The 26337-nt window shown below is 53.1% G+C and overlaps 12 protein-coding genes across 12 annotated transcripts; 5 read left to right on the forward strand and 7 right to left on the reverse strand.

The window, feature by feature from the left end:
- The first annotated feature begins 712 nt into the window (after positions 1 to 712).
- ASPZODRAFT_130249 (hypothetical protein) lies at positions 713 to 4341 on the forward strand. Its single transcript, XM_022722457.1, has 5 exons — positions 713 to 827; positions 931 to 1121; positions 1187 to 1528; positions 1594 to 1738; positions 1795 to 4341. Exons 1-5 carry the CDS (start codon positions 765 to 767, stop codon positions 4132 to 4134), a joined length of 3081 nt encoding a protein of 1026 aa, XP_022582787.1. The 5' UTR covers positions 713 to 764; the 3' UTR covers positions 4135 to 4341.
- Positions 4342 to 4391: 50 nt separating this feature from the next.
- Positions 4392 to 6131, forward strand: ASPZODRAFT_130250 (hypothetical protein). Its single transcript, XM_022722458.1, has one exon. The coding sequence runs from the start codon at positions 4472 to 4474 to the stop codon at positions 5651 to 5653; it is 1182 nt and encodes a 393-aa protein (XP_022582788.1). The 5' UTR covers positions 4392 to 4471; the 3' UTR covers positions 5654 to 6131.
- ASPZODRAFT_14429 (hypothetical protein) lies at positions 5676 to 6131 on the reverse strand (the record flags this gene model as incomplete). Its single annotated transcript, XM_022724995.1, has 1 exon — positions 5676 to 6131. One exon carries the CDS (start codon positions 6129 to 6131, stop codon positions 5676 to 5678), a length of 456 nt encoding a protein of 151 aa, XP_022582789.1.
- A 279-nt stretch (positions 6132 to 6410) lies between these two features.
- On the reverse strand, positions 6411 to 7999 carry ASPZODRAFT_130251 (hypothetical protein). The gene is made up of 2 exons (XM_022722459.1): positions 7220 to 7999; positions 6411 to 7148 (listed from the first exon to the last, which is right to left on the reverse strand). Exons 1-2 carry the CDS (start codon positions 7508 to 7510, stop codon positions 6519 to 6521), a joined length of 921 nt encoding a protein of 306 aa, XP_022582790.1. The 5' UTR covers positions 7511 to 7999; the 3' UTR covers positions 6411 to 6518.
- Positions 8000 to 8923: 924 nt separating this feature from the next.
- Positions 8924 to 11482, reverse strand: ASPZODRAFT_130253 (hypothetical protein). Its single transcript, XM_022722460.1, has 4 exons — positions 11111 to 11482; positions 10784 to 11054; positions 10093 to 10723; positions 8924 to 10025 (listed from the first exon to the last, which is right to left on the reverse strand). Exons 1-4 carry the CDS (start codon positions 11260 to 11262, stop codon positions 9109 to 9111), a joined length of 1971 nt encoding a protein of 656 aa, XP_022582791.1. The 5' UTR covers positions 11263 to 11482; the 3' UTR covers positions 8924 to 9108.
- Positions 11483 to 12247: 765 nt separating this feature from the next.
- On the forward strand, positions 12248 to 14869 carry ASPZODRAFT_61950 (hypothetical protein; the record flags this gene model as incomplete). The annotated part of the gene is made up of 2 exons (XM_022729030.1): positions 12248 to 13826; positions 13896 to 14869. 2 exons carry the CDS (start codon positions 12248 to 12250, stop codon positions 14867 to 14869), a joined length of 2553 nt encoding a protein of 850 aa, XP_022582792.1.
- A 291-nt stretch (positions 14870 to 15160) lies between these two features.
- On the reverse strand, positions 15161 to 16723 carry ASPZODRAFT_158037 (hypothetical protein; the record flags this gene model as incomplete). Its single annotated transcript, XM_022726339.1, has 2 exons — positions 15161 to 16267; positions 16343 to 16723. The coding sequence occupies 2 exons, from the start codon at positions 16721 to 16723 to the stop codon at positions 15161 to 15163; spliced, it is 1488 nt and encodes a 495-aa protein (XP_022582793.1).
- A 1115-nt stretch (positions 16724 to 17838) lies between these two features.
- On the forward strand, positions 17839 to 18901 carry ASPZODRAFT_92744 (hypothetical protein; the record flags this gene model as incomplete). The annotated part of the gene is made up of 2 exons (XM_022730452.1): positions 17839 to 18177; positions 18248 to 18901. Exons 1-2 carry the CDS (start codon positions 17920 to 17922, stop codon positions 18899 to 18901), a joined length of 912 nt encoding a protein of 303 aa, XP_022582794.1. The 5' UTR covers positions 17839 to 17919.
- Positions 18902 to 19354: 453 nt separating this feature from the next.
- ASPZODRAFT_130257 (hypothetical protein) lies at positions 19355 to 20666 on the forward strand. The gene is made up of 2 exons (XM_022722461.1): positions 19355 to 19952; positions 20023 to 20666. Exons 1-2 carry the CDS (start codon positions 19411 to 19413, stop codon positions 20576 to 20578), a joined length of 1098 nt encoding a protein of 365 aa, XP_022582795.1. The 5' UTR covers positions 19355 to 19410; the 3' UTR covers positions 20579 to 20666.
- Positions 20667 to 20752: 86 nt separating this feature from the next.
- On the reverse strand, positions 20753 to 22356 carry ASPZODRAFT_1553035 (hypothetical protein). The gene is made up of 6 exons (XM_022726195.1): positions 22038 to 22356; positions 21694 to 21982; positions 21422 to 21570; positions 21206 to 21319; positions 21084 to 21101; positions 20753 to 21047 (listed from the first exon to the last, which is right to left on the reverse strand). Exons 1-6 carry the CDS (start codon positions 22122 to 22124, stop codon positions 20928 to 20930), a joined length of 777 nt encoding a protein of 258 aa, XP_022582796.1. The 5' UTR covers positions 22125 to 22356; the 3' UTR covers positions 20753 to 20927.
- Positions 22357 to 23239: 883 nt separating this feature from the next.
- ASPZODRAFT_62407 (hypothetical protein) lies at positions 23240 to 24718 on the reverse strand (the record flags this gene model as incomplete). The annotated part of the gene is made up of 2 exons (XM_022729073.1): positions 23240 to 24011; positions 24147 to 24718. 2 exons carry the CDS (start codon positions 24716 to 24718, stop codon positions 23240 to 23242), a joined length of 1344 nt encoding a protein of 447 aa, XP_022582797.1.
- Positions 24719 to 25287: 569 nt separating this feature from the next.
- Positions 25288 to 25941, reverse strand: ASPZODRAFT_61892 (hypothetical protein; the record flags this gene model as incomplete). The annotated part of the gene is made up of 1 exon (XM_022729023.1): positions 25288 to 25941. The coding sequence occupies one exon, from the start codon at positions 25939 to 25941 to the stop codon at positions 25288 to 25290; it is 654 nt and encodes a 217-aa protein (XP_022582798.1).
- Positions 25942 to 26337: the final 396 nt, after the last annotated feature.

Consider the following 26337-nt stretch of genomic DNA (forward strand, 5'->3'; position numbering starts at 1 on the left):
TTACGTACCTTCTGGCAGAAAACCCCCGTACAAGGGAGAAAAAGGAGCAAGATTAGTCGGTGGGGAAGAAGGAAAAGAGGGGAGGGCGAAGGAACGTTGCAGTCAACCAGCGATCGCGTGTCCGACGGAGATGAGGGTTCCAAGGACGCAGGATTATTACTATTGGGCGTGGTCGCTGAGGTGGTGTCACCAAAGCTGTCCGATAAGAGGCGAGACAGCGGTTAGGGGCGGTGCTCCAGCTATTCAGCTAGTACAGCTAGTACAGCCAGTACAGCCAAGGTACCTTAGTAGGTTTAGGTAGGTACCTAGGTAGTGACAGGTAGACTCCGTACCGCCTAGGTAGCCAGTAGGTATAGGTACTCGTATTTGTATTATTAACTATGGAATTGAGTTTGGTCTTCACTACTTCTATCAGTATTATCATTATATCACGACAGACTTATATATCTATGTCGATTGAATCCATCTGCAGGGCTTGAATGTGTATGTACCTGGTAATATTACCTAAAGAACACCAGGTATTCACCGTCACAACTTTTACCCGAGGTCACTTGACCCATCCCACCTTCCATTCCTGGACAGCTTCCATCGCTCCTTCCTCTTCGATGCCCCTCTATGTTCACGGCTCACCGCCTGCCCCTACAGGGATAGCGCTGCCCCACGTGATCCATATTTTCTGGCGTTGCTTGGGCGATGTATAGAGAGAGCAAGACCAGACCAGAGCGTGTGTGCCTTGCGCGTCTTGCGGTGTACGCGTTGTGACGATGGCAGCGGAGGGCTACGGCCAGGCGTCCGATGGCCAGGTTCTCATCGGCGAAGCGAGGAATGTCAGTACTATTGAGCGAGTGTCTGGTGAAAGAGAAACAGCGAGGGGGAAGAAAGAGAGAGAGAGAGAGAGAGAGAGCTTATCCTGACCGTCTCATATCATAGCTTGTCTCCCAACTCTACGACCCTGCCAATGCTGGCAACCCCGCGAAGATCAAGCTCATCCAGGAGCACCTCCAAGCGCTGCAGAAGGGACCCCAGGCATGGCTCATCGCCAATGATTTGCTCGGTAGTGATAGCACTGACGCGAGGTTTTTTGGGGCCTTGACCTTTACGGTCAAGATCAACCACGACTGGTAAGGTTTTATGCTGTCGGGGACGCACCAGAACCGGGTTTTGTTGCTGACGATTCTGATTTCAGGCAACAACTGGGCGAGAGCGATGCCAAGGAGCTTCTGGCACGGCTGGTCGACCATTATGTGTTTTTGGTCAATGGCGGAGAGCGGCCAATGGTGATCCGGAAGCTGGCGTCGAGCTTGACCACGATATTCTTGAAACCAAATGCCCCCTGGGTGCAAGCTTTGTTGAATCTGGCTGCATCGCTGGCGAATGGAAAGCATATTCCAGAGGAACAGTGCCGGTCGCTGGATCTGGTCAGTACTGTCCTTCCGGCGATGACACAAGCACAAGTGGTCGCTCTGCTCTACTTTTCAAATATTTTGGCAGAAGAGGTCAACAAATTGAGCACCGAGGCAAGAAAGAGGTCCGTTATGGAGTTACGCCCCCTTCTTTTCGCCTTCTATTGTGTCCAAGACTAATCCCGGATAGTGATGACTCTCATCGCGTGGGTGCGAATATCAAAGACGCATTAAGCCTGGTGGATTTCGTGCTACAACACATACTCCAACAGGAGGCATCCAACCACCCAGTTGCCGATATAGCGCCAGGGGTTGAGGCGATCAATTCTTATCATGCAAGTGTCTGGTTCGGGTATGCATCAGGCAGTGCACACTAACAGTTACTCGATAGTCCTGGATGTGCGTTCGCGGATCGATCCAAGTTCATGACTCGGTCGCAGCTTCTCAGCTAGCTTCGACCACAAGATGCGTCATACAGAGCTTGAACGTTTCACAGATGTCAAAGACTGCAACCCAGGTGATCATTGAATTGATCGACTGGCGGGACAGCGCCTTCACCGAAGAAAATATTCACTCGATTTTGAAATATATCATCGGTGACCATGGTACTGCACATATCGTATCCCTGATGGACGGCGACTTTGACGATGACAACATGACTTATCTGGAACTTCTCTTGGCGTATTCGACTCTGAAGCAACGGGAACTCTTTGCAGGACCTCTGACGCCAGAATACGAGAAGATTCTAACACTGCTCCACACCCTCTTTAAGGCTCCTGGATACGCCGCGGTCGACGACTTGGCGTCGCCTCTAGTCCTTGAATGGTGGACGGAAGTTGCCGACGATTTACAAGAAATATTCATGGATGCCGAAGAAAAGACTGGCTTTGAACATGCAAGACAGAACCTGGCCCAAGCCGCCATGGACTGTTTTGAAAAGTTGATGTACCCCAGCCCCGAGGAGCTACGAACGTGGAGTGACGATGACCGAGCTGAACTCAGTTTTTTCCGACGGGACGTCTGTGATTTCCTCTTGGCCATCTATCCAATGCTCGGCGTCGAGCTGGTGCAGGTTTTCCAGCAGAAATCCAAGACATCGCTGGCGGATCAGGACTGGAAGGTGTTTGAAGCAGCAATCTTCTGTATTGCGCAATTATCCGAAGCCGTTGACGAGAATCAGCATGCCGATGACTGCCTCAATGCAATCTTCTTCGCCGATGATTTTGCCCATTTGTGTAGTGCAGAAAACGTTCAGATCACAGACAAGGCGCGCCAGACGCTTGTGGACATGCTCGGGAAGTATCAGTCATACTTCGAGCGGACACATACCCTACTCCCTCGGGTCCTGACTTTCCTGTTCGCGTCTCTCAATGTCACATCCAGTGCTGCCGCAGCTTCTCGGTCTATCTCTTATCTTTGCAAGTCGTGTCGAAAGGCATTGACACTTGAATTACCTGCGTTCATGGATCAATTCGAAATTTTCAAATTCAAATCAACAGCAACATCCCAGACCATGGAGCGAGTGTTGGAAGGCATCTCGGCAATCATCCAGACTCTGCCGAGTGATGTGGAAAAGGCCCAATACCTAGAGAGGATCTTACAATTCTTCGTGGTACAGGCGGAATTGGCACGAGATGAGGCCAGCCGAGGTCTCCTAGAACCTGCCGTTAGTCGGGCTCAACTCGTCCTGCGATGCGTTGCGAGTGTTGGAAAGGGCCTCCGTGCAGATGCAGACATCGTCATTGATTCCAACAGTAACACCAACGAGGCGCCGTATCAAGTGACATTTTGGAACACAGGAAACGGTGCTGCTTCGCAGAACATGATCATGCAATGCATGCAGCTGCTGGTGAAGGATTTCTCCGCAGACATCACCATTGTGCAAGCTGCCTGCGACATCCTCAAGGCTGGCTACACAGAGAAGACCGGCCCATATATCTTCCCACCAATGGTCACTGTCGACTTTGTTCGGAATCTCCCACTCGGTACCCCGGGTGCCGATATTTTCATGGGCACTGCCTCTGCGTTCCTCGCGTCTCACAGTTCACAGCCGCAGCTCGTCCGCGATGAAGCTGTAGCTCTGGTCACCCATGTGTATCACATCTTCTCACTAATGTTGGAAAACCAACAGTTCTACGACCCCGAACTGGCGAACAGCGGGATTGACTTCCTCTCTCGCCTTCTCCCCAAATATCACCAGATGCTCTTCACGCTGACCACACCGCCACCAAGCAAGCCCACCGGCCCACCGATTCTGCAAGCGATTCTGAACTTCACGGTCGTTGCTCTGCAAGGCCCCGAACCGCTTCCCCTGCGATCTGCCTCACAGTTCTGGATCGGAGTCTTTAATCTGCCCAGCAGCAATACCTCGGGCGGGTACGACGCCGTGCAGAGCGCCATCAAGGAGTATCTCCCGGCGTTGTGTCGTGTGCTCATGACGCAGATTGCAGGCCGATGCGCCCGGTCCGACGTGGAGCATCTGTGCGAGGTTCTGCGCCGGATCATCTTCAAACAACAGGGGCTGGCAAAACCGCACCTGGCCGCCACGCTGGCCGAACTCCGCCGGCCCGAGGGTGAGACCTCGCTGCCCTCGCCCGAGGAGCGACAGCGGTTCCTGGCCTCGCTGCTGACTGCGCGCGGGGGAAAGTCCCAGACACAGCAGCTGACTCGATCGTTCTGGGTTCAGTGCCGGGGGACGGGGTTTAATTATGCACGAGATGCTTGGTCCTAGAGTTCGCCGAAAAGAGACAATTAATTTGTAGCTACTTGAAACTGGTAATTCATACTACAGGCCTTTATAAGAAATGCGATTATCCCAACAATTGTATCTCTGTACCTATTTGTGTACAAAGTGGATATGCACTGCCCTCTCAGCCACACTGTGTATGCACGCTGTGGCGGTGTATCAGGCCTCACAACACGCAAGGCTATGAGAGCCGAGCACTCCGTGTTCATTATTTTAATATGAAATGAGATCTAGAGTTGAATTGATCCAGTTCTGAATCTTATCGATCTTTTTTTCTTCTTTTCTACCTGGACTACGATAGGTAGGCAAGCCGAAGAAAAACATGCCACACATCGCCAACACACCCGAGTCGCGACTCCCCAGATCCGACTCGAGAAACCCCGCGACAACATGTCGAGGCATCACGTCGACGGGCCGGCCATGCCGCCGTGCGTTGGCATCTCCTGTGCCTGGGAGTACGTCTTCAGGACCGGTGGAGTTTTGCTGGCAGCATCAGGACCAGGCGATTACAAGGGCGAATCAGAACCAGAACCAGAACCAGAAGACCGGTACTGCACAGGCACAGGAACGGAGTAGCATTGATACGTTGGTCGACCGGTTGGGGTTGTTAGAGCTGAACGTGAATGAGCCGAAGAGACAGAGGACGAGGACGAAGAGACCACGCCGGAGATGGTGCTGCTTTGAGATCGGGGAGGAAGAGGACAATGTCGGTCCTCCTGTGCGAAAGACCAGACCGGGCCAGACGACGACATCGACATCGACATCTGGATATTCTGGACCCCCTCCATCAGCATCACCGATATCCTCTTCCAGTACCCCGTCTCGACCATCTCTATCCAATCAGTCGTCGTCTCAAACAAAGCCTCTTCTCTCCTGGATCCCACCCTCACTCTCCCCGCAGACAAGCTCCCTGCTTGCCAAGGAACTGGCGAAGCCCATCTCCTCCGCAGATGAAGTAGGGTACATCTACATGTTCTGGGTGACGCAACAGACGCCGCCGGGAGACATCGCCTCGTCGCTCGTTCCGCCGCCAGACGCCCATCATAACGGCCGGCCCGGTACAACGCGCAGCGTCAGCGAAGCGATCCGCGCCGCCCAAGACCTGCAGATGACATCTACCACTTCCCAGACGCATACGATCCGGCTGAAGATCGGCCGGACGAGTAACGTGCAGCGCAGACTGAACGAATGGACCAGACAGTGTTCGCACCATCTTACATTGATCAGATATTATCCGTATTCGCCTTCCTCCGGTTCTTCACCATCATCTACTTCACTACTATCTCCCAACCTTTCCGCAAAGGTGAATCATGTCCATCGCGTCGAACGCCTCATCCACATCGAACTCCGGGATATCAAGGCCCGCGATTTAGGCATGTGTCCCGACTGCGGCAAGGAACACCGCGAATGGTTCGACATCCCCGCCACCAAGGAGGGATTGAGACGGGTAGACGAGTGTGTGCGACGGTGGGTGGATTGGGCCGCCCAGATTAACCCACAATAACCCATAATATATCTTTTTATCCTCAATTCGATATTTTCGTATTACTGTATTTCTGAATCCATTTCAAGGAAATATAACCCATCCATATCCCCCCCCAAACCATCAATGCAAGACAAGCCGTCACGCACAGACAAGGAAGTAATAGCACCAGTCCGAAGAAGGCAGAGAGAATCCCCGCCGCCGAGGCCGCGATGAAGATCCCCGCCGCGAAGAAAGCGAGGGGGATACACGCGAAAAGCACCTGGACCGCCACCGCAGAAACAAGCAGCGGATGCGTTATTATAAAGGCCGAAATGGCTTGGCGGCGTTGCGGGGGGAGGAGGATGTCAAGGCTGGCGATCAACGCTTGGAACAGTCGGTGTCCTTGTTCTTGTAGGGGCTGTTCTTGCTCGGTTCGAATCTCCGAGTGGGTGACGGATGGTTTGGCGTCCCAGGCTGCGGGGAGGTCTAGGTTCGTGACTGGAAACTTGACAGACATGTTAATATGTACGATGTAGTATGTAGTATAGTATGTAGTGAGTGGATTGAGTGAGTGGATTGAGTGAGAAGGTTGAGTGAGAAGGTTGAGTGAGAATGTTGAGTGAGACGGTGGAAGTGCTGCAGGCGATGTACGGAGTAGCTCTCCTGATGTTATGGCATTACGTCATCAAGTATTATTGTAAGTTATTGTAATATCTTACACATCTTAACAAGCCTATAACTACCAGGTAGTTAGTTATCTAGGTAGGTAGTTAAGTAGTAGTTATTACTACATATTTACCAAGGTATGAGCTTAAGTACAATATTTACAGACTAAACTGCTGTACATGTAATGCTGAACGCTTTTATCGCCAATTCCAAGATTCCACCAAATGCATAGAGGAGGCTACCACCCCCGTTGGGCCAGCTTGTCGGCGTCAGGCATCTGCGCGACATTGATGCCGACCATGGCCTCGCCGAGCCCTGTGCTCACCTCGGCGAGCACCTTGGGGTCCTTGAAATGAGTGACGGCCTGGACGATGGCGCGGGCTCTCTTTCTGGCGTCGCCGGACTTGAAGATCCCGGAGCCGACAAACACGCCGTCGCAGCCCAGCTGCATCATGAGAGCGGCGTCTGCCGGGGTGGCGACGCCACCGGCCGCAAAGTTGACGACGGGCAGACGACCCTTCTCGGCGGTCTCGCGGAGGAGCTCGTAGGGGACCTCCAGCTCGCGCGCGTACGCGCGCAGCTCGGGCTCCGGGTCAGCGGAGGCCTGGAGGATGGCGCGCGCCCGGGCAATGTCAGCGTTGACGGTGCGCATGTGTTTGACGGCCTCGACGACGTCGCCTGTGCCGGCCTCGCCCTTGGTGCGGATCATGGCGGCGCCCTCGGCGATACGGCGCAGAGCCTCTCCCAGGTTACGACACCCGCACACAAACGGAACCTTGAAGCCGTGTTTGGTGACGTGGTAGAGATTGTCGGCGGGGGTTAGGACTTCGGACTCATCGATGTAATCCACTCCAATTGCTTCGAGGATCTACTCAGTTAGCACATCTTCTTCTTTTTTTCGATAAAAAGAAAAGATAATTGTATTTAAAGGCGTCGTACCTGACATTCAACAAAATGACCGATGCGAGCCTTGGCCATCACAGGAATGGTGACGGCCTCCATGATCTCCTTGATCATGCCCGGGTCCGACATACGGGCAACACCTCCCTGCACTCTGATATCGGCCGGGACCCGTTCGAGAGCCATGACGGCAGCGGCGCCGGCTTCTTCGGCAATACGAGCTTGTTCGGCGTTGACAACGTCCATGATGACGCCACCCTTGAGCATCTGGGCCAGGCCGGCCTTGACGGTGAAGTCGGGGGCGCCATTCGCACCGTTCGTAGTAGACATGATGGGATAGGTTATGTAGTAGATTAGGAGGCAGAAGAGTAGAAAGATAGAAAGAAAGTTGATTCGATTCTTTTCTTTCTTGAAATTGGAAGAAGTGAAGTGAGAGAAAGAAAGAAAGTTGGGAGAGAGGGAAGGCAAAAGAGATCGCAGGCAGGTCTACCTATGAGTCAACCTAGAAATGCTGGCAGATCCCCGTTTTAGCCTTCCCCTCCTCTCCCCCACCATGAACTTTTTTTACGCTGCTTTGGAAGGATTCCCAAGGTACCAGGAATCCCGAATGATGGTGTGGCCAATCATTGTGGCGTGGTGGAAGCTTCGCTTGACCAGGATGTGCTGCTCGACACAGTTTCCCGTCGGGAAGTTTATGCCAATCGCTGATCATATCGATCCAGTCGATTGGATCAGGAACACCGAGGGGGATTCTAGTGTTCCTGAGTGATGCTTCCGAGTTCGCAGGATGAGAGAGATATGGAGTACGGAGTACCTGGTTGGAGGTTGGTTAAGTAGGTCTCCAGTGACTAGTTAACAGGTAACTATGGAGTAGTTAATTACCTACGTAAGCCTCTCAGTAAGCGTATGCAAGTTGAAGTGGATGCCTGATTGGATGCCTGGTGAATTAGTATTACCGAGTAAGTTATAGTGAAAAGGACTAACTACCTGGGTAAAATGTGGTAGGTACCGTACTTATGGAAGTACTGTATTGACATATTGTATTGGCTACTAATACCGTCTAACACAGTACAGTACAACACAGTATAGTACAACACAGTACAGTACAACACAGTATAGTACAACACAGTATAGTACAACACAGTACTGTACTCAATGAGTTATCAAAGACAGCCTACCAAATCAAATAAAAAAGTGGCTTCAAACCACTTTACGCTTTCAATGCTGACTCACATCACCAACAAGCTGCAGGCTGACGGGGCGCCTACCACATACTACATATACATAAAGGTCTAGCTAGATTAGATAGCGGCGTAGAGGGTCTAGGCGCCACTGCTGCGTTAGCGAATAGGTGGCTTCTTCATATAAGAGGAAGACGATAAAAAACAATAGCCAAGCCGTCAATAGGCAGACCATACTCCGTACCCGCCGTCGATCAGCGATCCGGAAGCTGGCAATCATAACTAGCCGAAAGCACAGACAGCGGGAGAGATGGTACTATTCCTATCTAAAAGTGCAGTCTGAATCCATAAGATAAGCAGTTACATTTATCTTAGCTAACAGGTACCTAATTATTGACCTAAAGCTTACCTAATGCACAAGAGAATAGTTAATATAATAACATTTCTTGGCATGCGGCGCTAATTCAAGAGGTCAGCACTTGCTAGTTATTCTTATATATAGTATAGTACTTTGGTTAGTTGATATTCTTAGAATAATTCTGATTCCAAAAAAAAGAGAAATTTACCACTTTCTACGCCTTGAGGTAAGGGCTATAGCCTATATCTTGATATCGGATACGGAACCTCGGAGTGTTCCGCGGCCGCACAAGCTCAACCAAATAAAATTAGAGGCTTTTAAACCTTATATTTACTGCACGTCGCTGGTATAGGAAAACGTAGTATCAATCAGAATAAGCCAAAAGGAAGCTAGAATTGATCCTCTTCAGAGTCATCGTCTTCCGAACGTCCTCCGTGACCGTTCTGTTGCATTTTCAACCGGTATTCATCCAGGCGGTTCATCCTCGAGGACAGAGACCGATCTGAGATGGTGTGACCCATACCGCCGCCCACTGCATTTCGGAGCGTCAGTCGGTGGTGGGCGATGATTGCTCTCCCCACACGTCCGCTCTGGGCAAACGGCGTCGTCACCAGCAGTTTGACGACGGGATGCAGCGCGGGATTGACGATGATCTGGTTCAGAGTGTGGATGACCTCCAACAGGTCAGTGAGCCAGGCGTCTGACTCGAACCGAGCCACACCATCCATGATACAGACCACCGTGGCGGTCGGGGGCAGTTGTTCGATGAGCTCCCGAAAGGTATGGCACAGATCGAACAAGGAATGGGCCCGGATAAGCTCTTCAAAGGCTCGGGTATTGATGAAGTCAAGGTTGAACGTGGCGCGGGTCAGAAGCAACTGAACTATTAGGCTGCGGATCAATCCGTTCGGACCAGCGATAGGATCGCCGGGAGCCTCGTGGATGCCGCAGAAGAAATGAAGTACTGTGCAATTGGGATACTTGGATAAATTGAGAGACAGAGTGGCGCAGAGAGCAGACAGAGGAGAGACTCGACACGGTCCGATGATGGAAGAATTCCCTTGTACAAACAGCGTTTCTGCATGCGAGGCCTTCATCCATCGGGAGAATTCAATCGACGAGAGGAGCTGCTGACTCTGCGCCTGGGCTTCGGCAGTCAGAACGCTGTGTTGCTTCAACACGACGTCTACATCATCGACGGATGCTCTAGGAGAGACACCTAGACAACTCAAAAGATCCATTCTCGACAAAAACGACTGGGACTGAATCATGGGCGTATTCATTGATGCCACTGCATTCCAGAGGCCTTGGTGGGTATCATAAAATTAGCATATTCGCCCAAATAATATCAACTAGTCTGGGCGATTGCTTACCGGGGAAATCATTAAGAATAAAGTGGCATAAAGCAGCCTGGGCATCCATTCCTGGCTGGTATGCGGCGTATTGCTGAGCTCGAGAAGCTTCTACTTCCATGATCAGTTTGGACAGCTGGTCCTGCACTCCATCAAGTTGGACATTGGTATATTTTGAAGAACTGTTCAGCTCATCCACACCCTGTGCCAGATGAGAAACGTCTCCAGACATCCGCTCCGTACGGCTGTCAATTAATGTGGCTTGAACGCGCAGAGCGCTGGTATTCTGGTATGTTTCGATGGCGAGCTGACTTTTCACCATCTCCCGACACTCCTTGAAGTCCTCGGTGCTTTTCCGGACTCTTTGAAGGATTTGGTCGATCTGATTTGCAGTGTAGGATGGGGCAAAACATCGCTTGCTCATCCTCTTGACGTGATTCTTGAAAGATGACCCCGACCTGCTGCCCTGAAGGAGAAAGATCAAGTCTGCCAACGCCTGCACAACGGTGCTGTAGAGAGCGATCGCCTTTTCCCTCAGCACGGCAGCCCGCGCAAACTGGTTCTGCTGCTCTTCGGTCCGTAGAATGATGGCCGGGATGTCGTGGAACGCGGCCAGGATCTTCCCACGATTGTCTGCGTTCTGCTTTGCAATCTACTTCGCGTCAGCCCTCATATAACGGAAAATCCAAAGCGTGTCTTTTCTCCTTCGTACATTGAAGATGACGCTCAGCCCGGCATTTAGAACCTCCATCCCATTTCCCAAGGGAATCAGATCCACCCACGGGCGGATGGCATCTGAATAATCGCCTGCAATCCGAAACCCCCTTCGGACAAAGTTCAAATTCCCCTTGCCCTTTTGATAGTATTCCTCCTCGGCCTCGTTGAGCGTGTCCAGAACATCATCCCAAGTGCACTGTTCGATATCGAATCGCCGGTCATGGTCTACGGTCGCATTGTAGGCCTCCAGAACCGCCTGTAAATCCCTATCGATATCATCGTTAAAAGAAGTACGATTTCCCCTTTGATCATTCAGGCTCACCTGGCAGCTGGTAGACGGTTCTCATCTCCCCCTGCTCCGCTCAGAGGGGTTGAAACCCCAAAGGCATCGTGGTACTCGGATGCCCTCTCACGCACAAAAGCCGTCACGATCTGCTTCTTCTCGTCGTCTCTATTCTCCCGAGTCCGCTTCATGATGCATACAAATGCCTCATTCAAGCTCTGATGAACAGGCGGCCTCAAAGTTGCGTCAAGAGGACCGGCATTTCATTCTAGAGGCGCAAGGCTAAGCCTCAAGCACTTTCTCACCCCCCCTCCCCATAAGCTAACGGCTGACATGCAGCAGCAGCGTTGGATGTGATTCCTTGTTATTTCTCACCAAAGAGGGGCTTTTGGCCCCGCGACACACGGCATAATACGAGGCGAGGCGCATGCAGGGAAAAATCTAAATGAGAGAAGACGAAGGGGGCTGAAAAAAGAGGGGTTTTGTCAGGACTCGGTGGAGGTGTGAGGGCAGGTTGTTTTATTCAACTCTTCAGTTCTATTACACCTATTCCAAGGAGTCTGGACATCTTGCATTGCCTTCTTTTTCTTTGTTTACACACTGATTTGAATTATGGCGACAGAAGAATACATACAGAAACTGGAAGAGCGTCTACAGGCTCTCGAAGCCACGGTTCTGGCCCTGGGAAAGGCGCGAAATGACGATGGGTCTGATGCCTCCAAAGTACCCAGTGCTGCAAGCGCCAGTGGCGACGAGGACGACGATGAGGACAACAACAAGGGCGAAAACGAGGAAGATAATGAAGAAGAGAGTGAGGAAGAGAGTGAGGAGGACAGTGAGGAGGACAGTGGGGAGGACAGTGGGGAGGACAGTGAGCAAGACGACGATGACGATCAATCAACAGATGGAGATAAAAAAAAGAAGCATTCAAAGTCAAAGTCTACTTCCCGTCCACCGTCTCCCGCGGTCGAGCTCGAAGTGGCCAAGCTGCTGTACACTCCATTCATCCATCATGCTCTCCCAGCCGACAGTCGGCCGATGATCGAGGTTCTGCTGATCCCCAAGACCCGGAAAATGGCAGAACAGGAGCAGGTCTCCTTTGCCAATTCGCTGAGCAGCGTGCGGCCAGAAAAGGCCCTAGAGATGATCAGAGAGGCCCAGGCTACGCCGTGCGAGATGGATGGGCGCATCGCGGCGTTTCGCATCACCTCCAAGGCTTTGGCGCTGGCGCTCAGGTCAACCTGGGATGCCAGCGATGAGGTGGAGCAGATCATCTGCTATCGTCCGTTCATCGATCCCATGCACTTCTTTGACAAAGCCAAGACGAAGCTCGCAGAGATGGAGGCTCTTGCTGAACACGACCTGTTGCCCCCGTCTGTCGGGCGTAGGGATAGTTCAGGTGACGCTTCCCACAGAGCCAACGATCCGAGTCTAGTGGCCCAACTCCGAGGTTATGTGGAGTTCATGGAGGAGGAGATTGTGCCGTTTTACTCCCATATCAAGACCCTCACTGCTGCGGATGACTTCTGTGTGGAGTTCGATGATCTCTTCCATCTGTTCCAGCCCGGCGATATTATTGTCTACCCCGAAGCTGCTCTGCACCATGAAAGAGTTACCAGAAGTAATCGCGGAGATCAGAAGCTGTGGCGGGTGTTCTCCAAGGTGTGGAAAGTAGATAGCGACGAATTTGTGGTCAAGGCGTATTGCATCGACTACAACGGGGATTCTTACGTCTGCACCCAAGAGTCCTTTACGATCTGGCGGTTCGAAGGCGTGGCAAGCGTCTCCTCGCTGAAGGTCTTTCCGATCCGGTTCGCGAGCAACATGCAGGCACTCTACGACGATGCAAAGAGACAGGGAGAAGCCTTCCAGAAATTCATCAAGAGCAAACTGGTAGCTCACAACGGGTGGGCATCTGAGCCGAACCCGACCGACCCAACGCTTCGATACATCACCGGAGATGTGGTGATCGATTTCGCAGAAACATTCAAAGCCCATCCGGACTGCAAGCCAGTTTCGGAGCTACCTGATGTCAACTATACCGACAAGAAAAACTCCACGGCTCCTGACGATGACGCTAAATGGAGCTGGGTGAATGGGGAAAAGCTGGAGGAGTCGAAAGAAAACTTCACCTGGTATGATGGATCGTACGTTGAATGGGTGGAGAGATCAGAGTATTGTCGCGACCAGGATCCATTTCTCTCCAATCTCCTCAAGGGGGAACAAGGGCGATACAACTTGCGGGAAGAAGATCTGTATTTGCTTCCGCACAGGCTGTTCGCGTATTCCCTCCAGGACCGACGGTTCGTCGCCGTGGATGTGGACAACTTGAAGCCCATTGAATATCAGGGCTCCAAGTTCGACGACCTGATCATCAATCAGGCCCATGAGAGAATGCTGCGAGCGCTGGTAGAGTCCCACTTCAGTAGAAAGGAGACCATTGACTTGATCGGCAGCCGGATGACAGCCCAGGACATCTTTGAGAATAAGGGAAGGGGGCTTGTGATTCTCCTTCACGGAGTGCCCGGCGTGGGCAAGACATCCACGACGGAGACAATCGCCAGTGAATTCAAGAAACCACTGCTTCCCATCACCTGCGGCGACCTTGGACTGGATCCCGCAACGGTGGAACAATCGCTCAAGGAGATTTTTCGCCTAGCCCAAGTGTGGGATTGCATTTTGTTGCTTGACGAGGCCGATGTCTTTCTCACGGAGCGAGTGCCATCTGATCTGAGCCGGAACGCCCTCGTGTCAGGTTTGTCGAACCCCCCCCCCCTTTGGCTATGCTGCATACTTGCGACAGATTACTGATGCACAGAGAGAGCAGTCTTCCTCCGAGTCTTGGATTACTACACAGGTGTCTTGTTTCTGACCACCAATCGGGTCGGCACTATCGACGAAGCCTTCAAATCCCGACTGCACGTCAGTCTGTATTATCCGCACCTGAAGCGGAACCAAACCGAGAAGATCTGGCAGATCAATCTGCGGCGGCTTACGCAGATCGAAGAAGAACAAAGCCGGATCACCGGCCAGCCGTCCATGACGGTGGACCATGATGGGATCATGGATTTTGCCAGAGAACACTACCAGAAAGGTCGAGAGAGCGGGAACGGGGTATGGAACGGAAGGCAGATTCGTAATGCATTTCTCATTGCCTCTGCGCTGGCCCGTTTCGAAAAGAGTCGCAGCCCACAACAGCAACCGGCGAAACCGTACGATCTAAACGCCAGCCATTTCAAGACGGTCGTCGAAGCTGGATTCGGGTTCGAGAGATATCTCCATGAAGTCAAGGGCAAGACCGACGGGGAAGCGGCATTCCTGCAAGGAACTCGCGCAGACTATATCCTATCGTCTCAGGGCAAGCCGGATCAAAGCAGCGGCAGCAGTCCAGGTCAAGGCACACCCAGAAACCTACCCCATCGACCAGTCACGCCTGTTCGGAACCCAGCCAATGCCGGCTGGAACGGTGGATATCATAATCCCGGTGCAGCTGTTCCTTCTCAAGCATACGCCGGCGGCGGAGGAGTAGTAGCAGCAGCAGGAGGAGGAGCCTACGCAGAAGCTCCCCAGCATCAAGCCGCGTCCTATCTGTCCCCGACTCACACCCTTCTCCATCCACAGCCACAGTTCTCTATGGAAGCTGGCACATTTCAGGATAGATGGGGTCAACAACAGGCGAGAAGCTTGCCGTTCGGTGCGCCACACTCCATGGCCACCGGTCATCCTGCAGTTCAGCCGTCCTTGGGGAGCAGGCCGGCCGGCCAATCTGGGTACCGTCATGACTCCGATGATGATTAGATGTAGTAGATGAATGATGAATATAATGTTTTATGGCCTAGAAGGTGTCAAGGGGAATTAGCAGAGATGAGGAGTAATACTACATACACGAACATGCAGGTATTTCCAGTGCATCCTCGAATCATCCTGACGAGCTCGAAGATTACTGCTTGATATATCTTTGTAGTGTCTGACTGATGAACAAGCTATATAGAAATTGGATAAATTAACTGAATGATGTTAAATGCCGTTTAGCTTAAACTGTGCTTCTACTTCTAGCTATGGTATCATCCGCCGCTATCTAGAATATGACTATGCAACCAAACCAAGGCAATCGTCTATTATGTTTTCCAGCTCACCCAGCCGCTCTTTCAACCCTCGGTTTTCCTCCTTGAGAACCCCCATCACGCTCCAGGCCTCTGATGCCGGCACACCGTGGCAGATGTTACACTTGCTCGACGAGCCCCCGCCCATCAGCGAAGTGGTAAAATTGGATGAGGTGAGTCCCCGGATAACTTTGTCGTATGTGGATTGTCGCACAGGGGGTGCAGCAGCAGCAGCTGGCATGGCGACTGTTGCCGTCACGACTTTGACTTCTTTCTGGGTCCTCGGCTCCGGGGGGGTCGACAGGCTCGAGAGAGCCACTTGTGAGATATTGGGCGACAGGGAGGTGATGGTTGAGATGGGGGATTCGAGCCCCTCGCGGCCGGAGAAGATGCTGCTCCCTGCCAGGCTCTCGTCTCCCGATTCGAAGCCTGAGTCGCTGGTGAAGGTGCCGGCGCTCGAGCGTTTCACGCTGCGTTTAGGAGTCTGGAGCTCTGCACCTAGATCTGAGCCGGCGTCCGAGTACGATGGTGTGACGAGCATGATGCTGCGCTTGCGGGCCTCCTCCTCGGTCTGGCGGAGCGCTTGTTCCTGCTTTAATTCCTCCGCCAACGTGGCCATCGCCTTCTCTTGCTCGAGCACCTTGGCAGCCATCCCGTCTAGCTGGACCTTGAGGTGGCCAACGCGCGTGCGGGTTCCCTCGATTTCTTCTTGCTTCTCGTTCTTCTCCGCTAGAGCCTCGTGTAATGCAAAGGTCCTCGCCTTGTACGCTGCCTGCAGTCGTCGGACGAGGTCTTCAGCGTTGCTGCAGAGGGCCTCCAAGGCATCTTCGCTGCTCATTTCGCCCATATTCGCCGGGTACAAGGCTGTCGGAATGTCCAGGTTGAGGAACTCATCGTTGGCGGGCTCTGGGAGCTCTGTGCGGCCATCGTCTTGTTTCCGCAGGCCAAAAAACGAGAACCGATTCGTTGACGAGGTGACCTGCTTGAGTGGGGAGGTGGGCGTCATGCGCTTCTGCGACCGGGTCATCGATGCGGTCGAGTTATTTTGGAACCCAAACAGCTCGCGCGAGTTGCGTTTGGCGGTATTACCACTCTCTTGGTCGGCCATGGTGGTAGTGGTGGTGGTGGTGGTGGTGGTGGTGGCTAGAGTTCCTGGTTCCCGACGCACGACAGCCAGGCTGACAGGCTCGGACTTGCCGTGGAACCAGTCCGCCAGAAACTTGGCCCCTTCTTCAAGCTTCTTCTTGGCAGGGTTATCGGCCAAGGGCCTGCCTTGGTTATCCGTGTCTCTGCCAAAGGTTCCTGTTCCTGTTCCTGTTCCGCCTCTCGGTGGTAGCGGTCGGGAGATGAGCTCGGTGTTGGCCCGACGATGCGATGGCGGATGGAAGGCAGGTTTCTTCTCGAGAAGGGGCGAAGGAATATTCGGTCCGTGTGCTATGCCCGGCCGATGATCATCATATGGACGGGGAGGAGGTTGATCGCGTGGTAGGACACTGAAGCGGGTGGGAGAGGAGGGTGCGGAGGCGGGAGGTGGACAATTCTCAGGCATGATCCACGCCCAACTAACGCAAACCGCTAGCACGGAAATTTCTCACAGACAGGAATAGTCACGAATCACGAATCCAAGGGATCAATCACTCAGGATCAATTGTGCTGTCGTCACACCACCTGGACCAGGACTGGAATGCCACGTCGAGGGCTCAGACGCACGGTCTCCAGCCAAACTGCTGCGGATTGCAGACAAAGGAACGAACCGCTAGGGGAGGGGAGATTCCAGTGGTAGACGAGAGCTCCCCCTTTTCCTTCTCCTTGTCGGGGTCAAGAATGGATGGTCAAGGAGCAAAAATGATCCAGGAGGCCCCCAGGGGTCGATCGGGTGGAAAACAATCAACGTTGAAACGGATTCAGGAGCTTTCGGGAATCCAGACCGAGCAGGTGCACGTGCCTGTCAACAACTATCAACAACAGCTGGCTAGAGAGGCTCTTGACGTTGATTATTCTCGACAACAATATCAAGACAACAAGAGAGTGTTATTCATAGCTCCAGACTTGTGTCTAGCTGCAGATGAAAAGATCCAGCAGGGTGCAAGCTACTAAAATATCGCGAGGTTGGGAGCGTCAAGCTCGAATCACATAATCTCGGTGGCTGAAGCTCTCCACAGCACTTCGTATGGAGTTGATTCCCAAACCCAATGATCCATACAGAACACAGCTAATCCACTGATCCAGTCTGATCCAGTGCTGCATGTCCATAGTTGTTGCAATGATTCGACTGATGTCATGGCTGCAGATATCTGATCAAGTTGTACAGAGGCAAATGATGTAGGTCCTCCGCGGAATGCTGTCAACGGTCGGTATGTGTATGTGGGAATGTACGGCGTGCTCCGTCCATATGAATGAGTTCCTGGCTCTGACGGCATCTTGAAGAGAGATCAATAATCGACGTTTCTCATTTGTAATCGAAGGCTGTGAGGAACGAGGTACAGGCTGCAAGTCGAGCAGTCCACTGTACCTCATCTTAGAATCGAGGCAAGATACCTAATTTTTAAACAGTACATTCAATCAAATAATCAAGTTAGAAGGTTAGACTTATTTTTACATTGTTATTAGAGTAGCATGAGTCGTAGAGGCTGTCCAGTGTGTGGTACAGACTCCAGACTCTAGAGACTGCCCACTGTTAGTCCAAGTTTATCTCCCCTGCGATAACTTCTTACCAGCTCTTATCACTTCTTCACGGTGACCACCATGGCGCCGCCAGCAGCTGCGCTGAGCAGCCTGTCCAATGCTCTGGCTACAGTAGAGCAGCTGTCGAGCTCTTCCTCGTCGATTGACGGCGTGGCCCCTGATCTGGAGGCCTCCATCCGTTTTGCGGGCGCCCAGCTTACCCAGGCGGCTGGCATTCTTCTACGTCTGTCGCAGGATATCATCGCCCAGGCGATCGTGACGTTTACTCGATTCTGGGCTGGACCGGAGGGGGGGAGTCTACGTATCTACTCCGTCAAGGTTTGTGTCATTCGTTGACTCATGTGTTGGAAAAAAAAATTCCCATAGACTAATCAAAAACGCTTTATAGGATGTGTCCGCCGCAGCGCTGTACATGACGGCCAAGCTTTCCTTTGAACCCACCTCCCCTCGATCAGTATTGAATGTCTATGCACTTCTCCTTTCAAAAGAGGCATCGCCTCTTTGGTTCGTCAATCCGCGACGACAGGATCCCACCGATAAGCCCGCACCTGCACCCGAAACGTACTACCTCTCCGAAGGCGACTACCAGACCCAGCGACAGGTTCTCTTCCGTATCGAATCGGTCATCCTACGAACGCTCGGATTCAACACTCACGTTGTCCTGCCTCATACCGTCGCGTTGACCTACTTGCAGACGCTGGGCGTGTCGACCCCGGCGCTCGCCAACCGTGTCTTCGAACACCTCAACGCGGGGCTTCTCTCGCCCCAACTGCTATACTTGACGCACCAGCCCAACGCCCTGGCCGTTGCGGCTATCTATCTGGCCGCGCGCGAGGTCAACGTGAAGCTGGTGGACAGCGAGTGGTGGGAGGTGTTTGATGTGGACCGCGAGCAGCTGGGTTTCCTCGTCGTGGGTATGAAGAGCATGGAGGGGTTCGCCCGGGCGGAGAAGGTAAAGTGGGAGACGCGAACCGTTCCGTTGGTCGTCGAAGATGTGGACGCAGAGATCGAACGCCGGAGGATGATGGAGGAGGGCGGGTGAGGACACTTGTGGTCTACCTTGTTTTTCTACAGGGGAACAACAATCCACACTGTCCATCTACAGATGAACCCTCTCAAGGTACAAACCTCACTGGCTACTATCCTGTGATCAGATCAGGCACGGATGGCTCTCTGACCACTGGCCCTTCATGGATGCCTATCTGGATCCGACAATCCAGAGCTACAGAGATCAACACTCAGCAGCTTAATACCACTTGAATAGTTTATTAATACAACTATAATACATCAGATAATCTATAGATAATAGATACTAAATTTATATAATTAAATGGTCATCAGTTAAGACAATTAAAGAGCATCTCTACTTTGGTATAGATGATGTATTGCCCCGCGTGCCCATATCCACCCATGTGATTGCAGCGCCACTTATCACCGCTTTCATCAACTTCATCTCTCAAACTTTGACGCTTTGATGCTTTGATACCTTTCCCTTTGGTGCTATCCTCTGATACTTATCCTAAGTATATCTTAATACCATCAAGCTTGGCGATGAACATTCTACACTCGACGCTATCAACCTGGCGAGACCGTCTGGCGCCTGTCTCGCGCACCTCGACCTTCCGGACGACAGGCCAGATCACGCCCGAAGAGTTTGTCCTCGCCGGTGACTACCTTGTGTACAAGTTCCCGACATGGTCGTGGGCGGACGCCTCATCGCCGGCGAAGCGAGTCTCGTACCTGCCTGCTGGGAAACAGTTCCTCGTCACCCGCGGGGTCCCCTGCCACCGACGCCTGAACGACAACTTTGCCGGCGACGCGGGCTTGGAAGATGAAATCGTCAAGGATATGCTATCTGGTGGGAGTGGAGGGGTGGACGGCGATCCCGACGGCGATGGCTGGTTGCGTACCGGCGGCGGCAGGGAGACGGCCGACACGACCAGTAGCCAGGAGGAGGCCCGGATCCGCGATGTGCGCACCGTCGACGAGGCAGGAAATATGGGTGATCGGGAAGAGGAGGAGGAAATCCCCGACATGGAGGACGAAGATGACGATGAGGAGGCTATTATTCGTGAACCGGCCGGAACAACTCAGTATGGACTTCTTTTCATCTTACTCTCTTTCAGCTTTCAAATAAACTGTTCCACTGACGCAGATGTATAGACCTCTCCGCACCTATACCCTGTACATCACGTACGCCAACTTCTACCGTACCCCACGCCTGTATTTATCTGGCTACCTGAGCCCGTCGGAACCGCTTCCCCCCGCGCTAATGATGGAAGACATAGTGGGTGACTACAAGGACAAGACCGTCACGCTGGAGGACTTCCCCTGGTTCGACGGGTCGGTCAAGATGGCGACCGTGCACCCCTGCCGCCACGCGAGCGTGATGAAGACGCTGCTCGATCGCGCGGACGCGGCGCTCAAGATCCGTCGGGAGAAACTGGCTCTCGCGCAATCGTCTGAGCAGCGCGCCGCGGCGTCGAGCGGCCTGGAGGGATTGGTCGACGACACCAACGCTTTATCTTTGGATCAAGGCACTAACAACAACACCACCACCACCACTCCTACTACTAAAGGCGAGGATTGGGAGGTTCTCCAGCATGACCATGACGAGGACGAGGTTGCCATTCGTGTGGATCAGTATCTGGTTGTTTTCCTCAAGTTTATTGCTAGCGTGACGCCGGGGATTGAGCATGACTTCACGATGGGTGTTTGATTAAACTGGCTAGTTTTATCTATTTATTTTACGACCATGACTATCTATTATCAGCACAAGCATACGAAATCAAGTAAGAACAAGAACAATTGAATTATGATAATCATCCACTAAGATACAAACTACCTAATCTATCATTTATATCACGACGCTCTACCTAGATACAGAAAAAAGAAAGAAAAAAGACAGCAGCTGGAAGCTGTGGACATGTTGGGAGACAGATCACGCATTGGCGTTCCCAACCATAGCGAGGATCTGCCGGAGGGCCGTGATCTCGTCGCTAGAGAGCATGGTGGAAGACTGTTCCTGTCCACTGCAGCAGGAACAGCAGTTGCAGGCGCAGCCGCATTCACTGGTAGACGCAGGGGCAGTCTCTGGAGTCGGAGCCATTTCTGGGGAAGGTGCCATTTCTGGGACAGGGGCCGGAGCGGCAGAGTGAACAGGGGACACGGCCGAAGGGGCAGGGTGGGCAGGGACAGGAGCGGGAGGAGCAGTCTCCTTGGTCGGGGGAACAGATTCCATCGTGGGAGGAACAGATTCCATCATGGGAGGAACAGTCTCCTTAGCCGGGGGCACAGACTCCATGGTCGGAGGAACAGTTTTCATGGTCGGAGGAACAGACTCCATCGTGGGAGGAACAGACTCCTTGGTCGGAGGAACGGATTCAGTAGCCGGGGGAGTCCAGATGCTGGTAGGTTTTTCAGGGGGTGGGTTGGTCTCAGAGGTCGACGGCGGAGGGGGTGCAGCAGAGGTTGTGGTGCTGGGCGCCGGGGGAGCAGGAGGCTGAGTTTCTTCCGTAGGAGGGAGGGCAACCGTGGTGGTGGGAGGAGACGGCGGGGGGGCTTCGCTCTCTTCAGGCTGCGGCTGCTCAGAGTGAGAGATGGCATCGGCCCAGCTACCCATGCTAAAGCTAGGTCCGCCGGGGATGCTGGCCGTGTAGCCAGAGCCGGCACTGCTTTCGTTGGTCTCGGAATTGGAGTCGTCGCCGTTGCCTCCTTGAGAGATGGCCTCGGCACTCTCGCCTCCGCCATAGTTGGGACCACCTGGGATACCGGCGTCGAAGCCAGAGCCGGCGCTACTCTCGTTGTAATCGGAGGCTGAGTCGTCGCCGTTACCGTTGCCGCTGCTTCCATGGGAGACAGACTCGGCGCTCTGGCCTCCGCCATAGTTGGGGCCGTCAGGAATACCGGCGTCAAAGCCAGAGCCGGCACTGCTCTCGTTGTAGTCCGAGTCCGAGTCGTCGCCGTTGTCTCCGTAGGAGTTGGCCTCGGCGCCCTCGCCTCCGCCATAGTTGGGACCGTCGGGGATGCCAGCGTCGAAGCCAGAGCCGGCGGCAGCATGGTTCCCGTCCATGCCGGAGCTCTCTGGCGAGAATGGGAAATCTCTGGCGGCAACGTTGCGCTCCTAGTCTGTTAGATCGAGCCACTTCCTATATGATATTGATCACTGAGATGCGTACAATTGGCGCAGGTGCTGACAGCACCGCTGCAGGCCCAACAGCCAACAAGAGGCACAGCAGCGCAGAGCGAGTCATCTTGGTCTGCATTGCAAGCAACACGAGTATTATGAATTATCGATTAAAGAGTGACAGTAAACAATAGCGAAGGAAGGACAAGGCAATCTGCCAAAGGAAGGACTGATCGTGAAAGATAGATAGGAGACAAGAGGAACCATCATCATGACCGTCGAGCAGCAGCCTTTTGTATCTTCATGTCTTGCCTGTCTAGACCCTGTCCGGACTCCTCTCAGGGGGGGAGGGGGAAGAGGCGCAGAGGGCCAGACGAGGCTCCTGTACGCGTCCCTTTTGACTCTCTTGCAGGGTCGGCCATTCATCTCGGTGAATCATCGCCACAGGAGAACTGCGAAGCAAGGCACCCTCCTCAACAGGAAACCTTCGGAGCTCTGCATCCAATAAACAGGGCTTGTCTTGGGCTGTCTTCCTGCAGTTAGAGCTTGGGGAAGATCGTACTAAAGCAGCTCGTAATGAGACGTGGTGCCATACTATGGAAACCCAGATGCGGTGATTCATATCCGCAGTCCAGCAGATGATCTGCATTGCACGTCGATCTAGATTGCCTAGTTGGTCAAGCAGGTAACTTTCTTGTACAACACGTGGAGATCTGGGGAAATTAGCACTGCGGTTGTGCCTGGCACAGCAGTCATGCAAGGGGCTCCTCGAGGAGTCTGGAACTATCGAAAAGAAAAAGGAAAAAAGGACCAGGTCTTACTCCGCCGGCAGGGTCTTCGGCCTGGCAGCCAGGATACAATTGGGTGTTCCTGCTGATCACTTTCCTTCAGGGCTTCTCTTTTGTGGATATGTTCCACGTAGCTCACGCAAGGCTGGTCGAGATGTATATCCCAAAGAAGCTGAACAGGAGATCCCTGAATATTCATCCTGGGAAAAAGAAAGGAAAGGGGTGGGGAAGAAAAAGAAAAAGGACAAGTCAATCCTGGAAAGCAAATAAACGGAGTCATGGCCGTTCGTTATAATCGGTAGTCTTCTTCATTGACCTAATGTTGTCTCTCGCACTCAATAATTGCATGGAACCAAGTCATATCACATCAGTCGTAAAGGTTAAAATAGCAGAACTCCGTCCATATGTCCATAATAAATCGAAAGTCAAAATGGGCCTAGACGCAAATAATCCCAGCACAGTTGAACTATCCATTGGACAATCCAAACGCGGTCCCAAAATTGGTGGCATTTTTAAATTTCAATTCCGGCTCTGGCTCGCCTTGGTCAGAGGCGTCGTCGGCGTCACCCCCGTCCCTCTCGGGAGAGTCTGAGGAGGTGGCGAGGATCCTGCGAGCCTGATCGAGGAGTCTGTGGTCCAGTTCCTGCAGGAACGAGCGGTCGTGTTTCTCATCGTTGAGCAGGGACAGGGGTCCCGTGAGAGCCGGATCTTGCTGCTGCTCTTCCTCCTCGTCCTCATTTTCCGCCTCGAGCACATCCGGAAAGTAGGAGTCCGCCTGCTCGCGTGGCTGACGGACCTGCGTAGTCACGGGAGCAATGGGGTGTTCCTCATCCTCGGCCTCGTCCAAGGGGCAACAAGAAGACGATGACTGGGTGGCCGGCTGGCTCAGGCTCATTGCCTCAATTTCCGCCTCGTCAATGATAGCCATGGGCGTATGGCCTGCGTCCCGGACCAGGTTCTCCTGCGGGGGGCCTAGATCCGAGAGTCTCAATTTAGAGTGGCTGCTGCTGTGGTTCCAATGTTTTGCGTCGGCAGCCGGTTTGCATGCAGACGTGGAGGAGGGGGGGGAAGACAAAGAAGAAGGAGAAGAAGAAGTAGGGCGGTGATGGTTGTCGTTGTCCAACAGCACTGGCGACGGTGGAGTCATCACACGGGCCACAACCTCTGGCGGTAACGCAGTCGACTTGAGCGTAATCCCATCCAACTTGCTGTCCAGCTTCTCGATCGGAACGGGCACACTCACATAGGCGGTCGTGGTCGTCCCTGTCGCTGTCGCTGTGGCTGTGGCTGTTGTGATCGTCGTCGGGAACAGCGCCGCCGCCGTCGCAGCAGCGGTTGCCGTAACAGCACGGGTCAATGGAGACACAGACAACGCCGCATCGAGAGAAGGCGGATGGTGATCATCAAGACTGCCTGTGCCGAGCATCTGCCGGCTCTGCTGGATGGAAATCGCGTGTTTTCCCAGCTCCTCTACCCCCTGAAAGACCCTGGTAGGCTTGCTTCCACCCAGACCCGTCCAGGGCTGGAAATGCATTCTTCTTCCCCTGTCCCACCCCCTGTCCCTATCCGTGTCCGTGTCTCCCCCCTGCTGCTGCTGCTGCTGCTGCCCTGCACGAGCATCTCCCAACAGGACCTCCAGTTCCTGGATTTTACCCAGGAGTAACCGCCGCTCACCCTCCCACAGCGCCTTCTCTCGCGCAAACAACGCCCGTTCGTTCTGGAAATGCACCTCCCGGCTCTCCTGTAGCCGTCGCGATTCCTCCAGAATACTCAACGCGTCTGTTGTCTCTACGGTCGTGCCTGTGCCTTGGAAATTCCATCGTTTCTCCGAACGCAGCGGGTTGCTCGTCGACACGGACTGGGCGCGTCGCACAGGCGTTGCAGTAGGCGAGAACCGCACCTCCTTGTAAAGACTACCGTGGCCATTTGGTTTGGTGGATTTCATCCTGCCAGTTTCCTCATGAGTTGAATCTCCCGATTCAAAAAAAAAAATAGAAAATGCAGAACGTAATTAAGACTCGTTGGTTGGTGGTCGAGTGACGCAAAGCGGGGAAAGACAAGTAGACAGAAGACAAACGATAAAACAAAAAGGAAAAAGAAAGAAAAACCTCGCTCAGCTGGAATCCAACTGGCTCACTCAACTGTTAAGCTTGTCTGGATGAACTCTTGATGCACTGAGAGTCTGTACGGCTCCTTTCTGGGCGAGTGGGTGAAAAACTGGTAACGAGAGAGTGTTTTTATGGGCTGGACGCGGATGACGTAGAGATCGTCGAAGCTGTTACATTGCAACATTGCAGCATTTGTTTTCAGGTAAAATTATTATTATTGTGTTCATTAGTGGGAACTGAATAAGCAGGGTGCATCTGACTATGCCATAGTTTACAAAAATAATCAAGGTAGAGGTATATTATATATGTACTCCATAACGCCGTTCATCAGGTGCTCCGTATGCATATCCGCGTCATTTACCCATCTATCTATTCAAGGAAAGAAGTCAACAGATGCTGACAGGACTTAGTCATAACGACCCCACTGCGATGAGGCTCGGTCGGTAGACGGCCCAGGGTAGAAGTGGACGTCCTTGCGCAGGGTGGCGAAGAGAGCAGCGAGGCGACAGACACCCCTGGCGGCGAGCTCGCGGCCGCCGACGATGGCCGTGGGGAAATAGAAGCGTGGGTCGAGGTAGACGATGACCCGTTCCCAGCGGGGGAGCCGGTCGCGCAGCAGACGGGCAGCGCGATCATACTGGGCGAGCGAGCGCTTGGGGACGCCCATCTGCGAGTGGACGAAGAAGCGGACCTCGAAGCCCACGCTGCGGACCTGGGTGCGGGCCGTGGCACTCATCGTGTCGAGGAAGGCCCCGAGCCGGTCGAGATCGAAGGCGTTGAGGAAGAAGAGTGTGTTGCGCGCGTACAGCTGCGCCTCGGCCTCGTCGTGGATCTGCCGGTTGACGGCGAGCAGGCGCCGTGCCGTGCCATCCTCGCCCACCCAGCTCGGACACATCGCCAGGGCGCGGTACCGGCCGCGCGCCGTGAACGAGTCCCGGCCTCGATCCGTCACCACGATCAGAGGCTTGTCCAGGTACTCGTTGGGTACGTCGAGGGCGTACTCGTAGATCTTCAGCCGGAGCTCGGCCGGCAGGCGAAGGAGACCCGATTGTATTGACATGGCTTGGAATCAAGCTTCAACATTCAAGTATTAAGAATTCAATTCGAAGATCGGAACCCAAAAAATGATGCTGTCTGCAGAGTAGTAGACATATCTAAACCTCGGTGGGCCGATCAGATCGATATCATGCCGGAAAAGCTGAAAGTACAAGTGAGATAAAAGGAGGCAGGAGAAAAATCACACCACGCCAGGTGGGAACGTGGCAATCAGTTGATCTATAATAACATGATTGCCCTCGCAGCCACTCCAAAAGAGCGAGGGATGAAAAAAAAAAAAGAAAGGTAAGAAAATTCACATCCGAGGGTTCCACCTGTGGTTTTGCTGTGTGGCAACTTTTGGTACCTTATTCGTACCTTTGGTGTATAGAGTTTTTTTTTTTTTTTTTTTTTTTTTTTT

The sequence above is a fragment of the Penicilliopsis zonata genome (assembly GCF_001890105.1).
Source record: "Penicilliopsis zonata CBS 506.65 unplaced genomic scaffold ASPZOscaffold_4, whole genome shotgun sequence".
NCBI lineage: Eukaryota > Fungi > Ascomycota > Eurotiomycetes > Eurotiales > Aspergillaceae > Penicilliopsis > Penicilliopsis zonata.

Excerpts from the sequence above, each read along its gene's own strand:
- ASPZODRAFT_130249 (XM_022722457.1), top strand. The coding sequence starts at position 765 with ATGGCAGCGGAGGGCTACGGCCAGGCGTCCGATGGCCAGGTTCTCATC. Across the intron at positions 1,122-1,186 it reads GTCAAGATCAACCACGACTG|GCAACAACTGGGCGAGAGCG; the intron begins GTAAGGTTTTAT and ends TTCTGATTTCAG. Across the intron at positions 1,529-1,593 it reads AGCACCGAGGCAAGAAAGAG|TGATGACTCTCATCGCGTGG; the intron begins GTCCGTTATGGA and ends AATCCCGGATAG.
- ASPZODRAFT_130250 (XM_022722458.1), top strand. The coding sequence starts at position 4,472 with ATGCCACACATCGCCAACACACCCGAGTCGCGACTCCCCAGATCCGAC.
- ASPZODRAFT_130251 (XM_022722459.1), bottom strand. The coding sequence starts at position 7,510 with ATGTCTACTACGAACGGTGCGAATGGCGCCCCCGACTTCACCGTCAAG. Across the intron at positions 7,149-7,219 it reads GTCATTTTGTTGAATGTCAG|ATCCTCGAAGCAATTGGAGT; the intron begins GTACGACGCCTT and ends CTAACTGAGTAG.
- ASPZODRAFT_130253 (XM_022722460.1), bottom strand. The coding sequence starts at position 11,262 with ATGAAGCGGACTCGGGAGAATAGAGACGACGAGAAGAAGCAGATCGTG. Across the intron at positions 11,055-11,110 it reads AACCGTCTACCAGCTGCCAG|GGATTTACAGGCGGTTCTGG; the intron begins GTGAGCCTGAAT and ends TGATATCGATAG. Across the intron at positions 10,724-10,783 it reads GGCTGAGCGTCATCTTCAAT|ATTGCAAAGCAGAACGCAGA; the intron begins GTACGAAGGAGA and ends GACGCGAAGTAG.
- ASPZODRAFT_130257 (XM_022722461.1), top strand. The coding sequence starts at position 19,411 with ATGAACATTCTACACTCGACGCTATCAACCTGGCGAGACCGTCTGGCG. Across the intron at positions 19,953-20,022 it reads GAACCGGCCGGAACAACTCA|ACCTCTCCGCACCTATACCC; the intron begins GTATGGACTTCT and ends GCAGATGTATAG.
- ASPZODRAFT_1553035 (XM_022726195.1), bottom strand. The coding sequence starts at position 22,124 with ATGCAGACCAAGATGACTCGCTCTGCGCTGCTGTGCCTCTTGTTGGCT. Across the intron at positions 21,571-21,693 it reads CCATGGAAGCAGCGGCAACG|GCAACGGCGACGACTCCAAT; the intron begins GTAACGGCGACG and ends TCTCTCAAGGAG. Across the intron at positions 21,320-21,421 it reads CGCAGCCTGAAGAGAGCGAA|CCCCCTCCGCCGTCGACCTC; the intron begins GCCCCCCCGCCG and ends ACCTCTGCTGCA.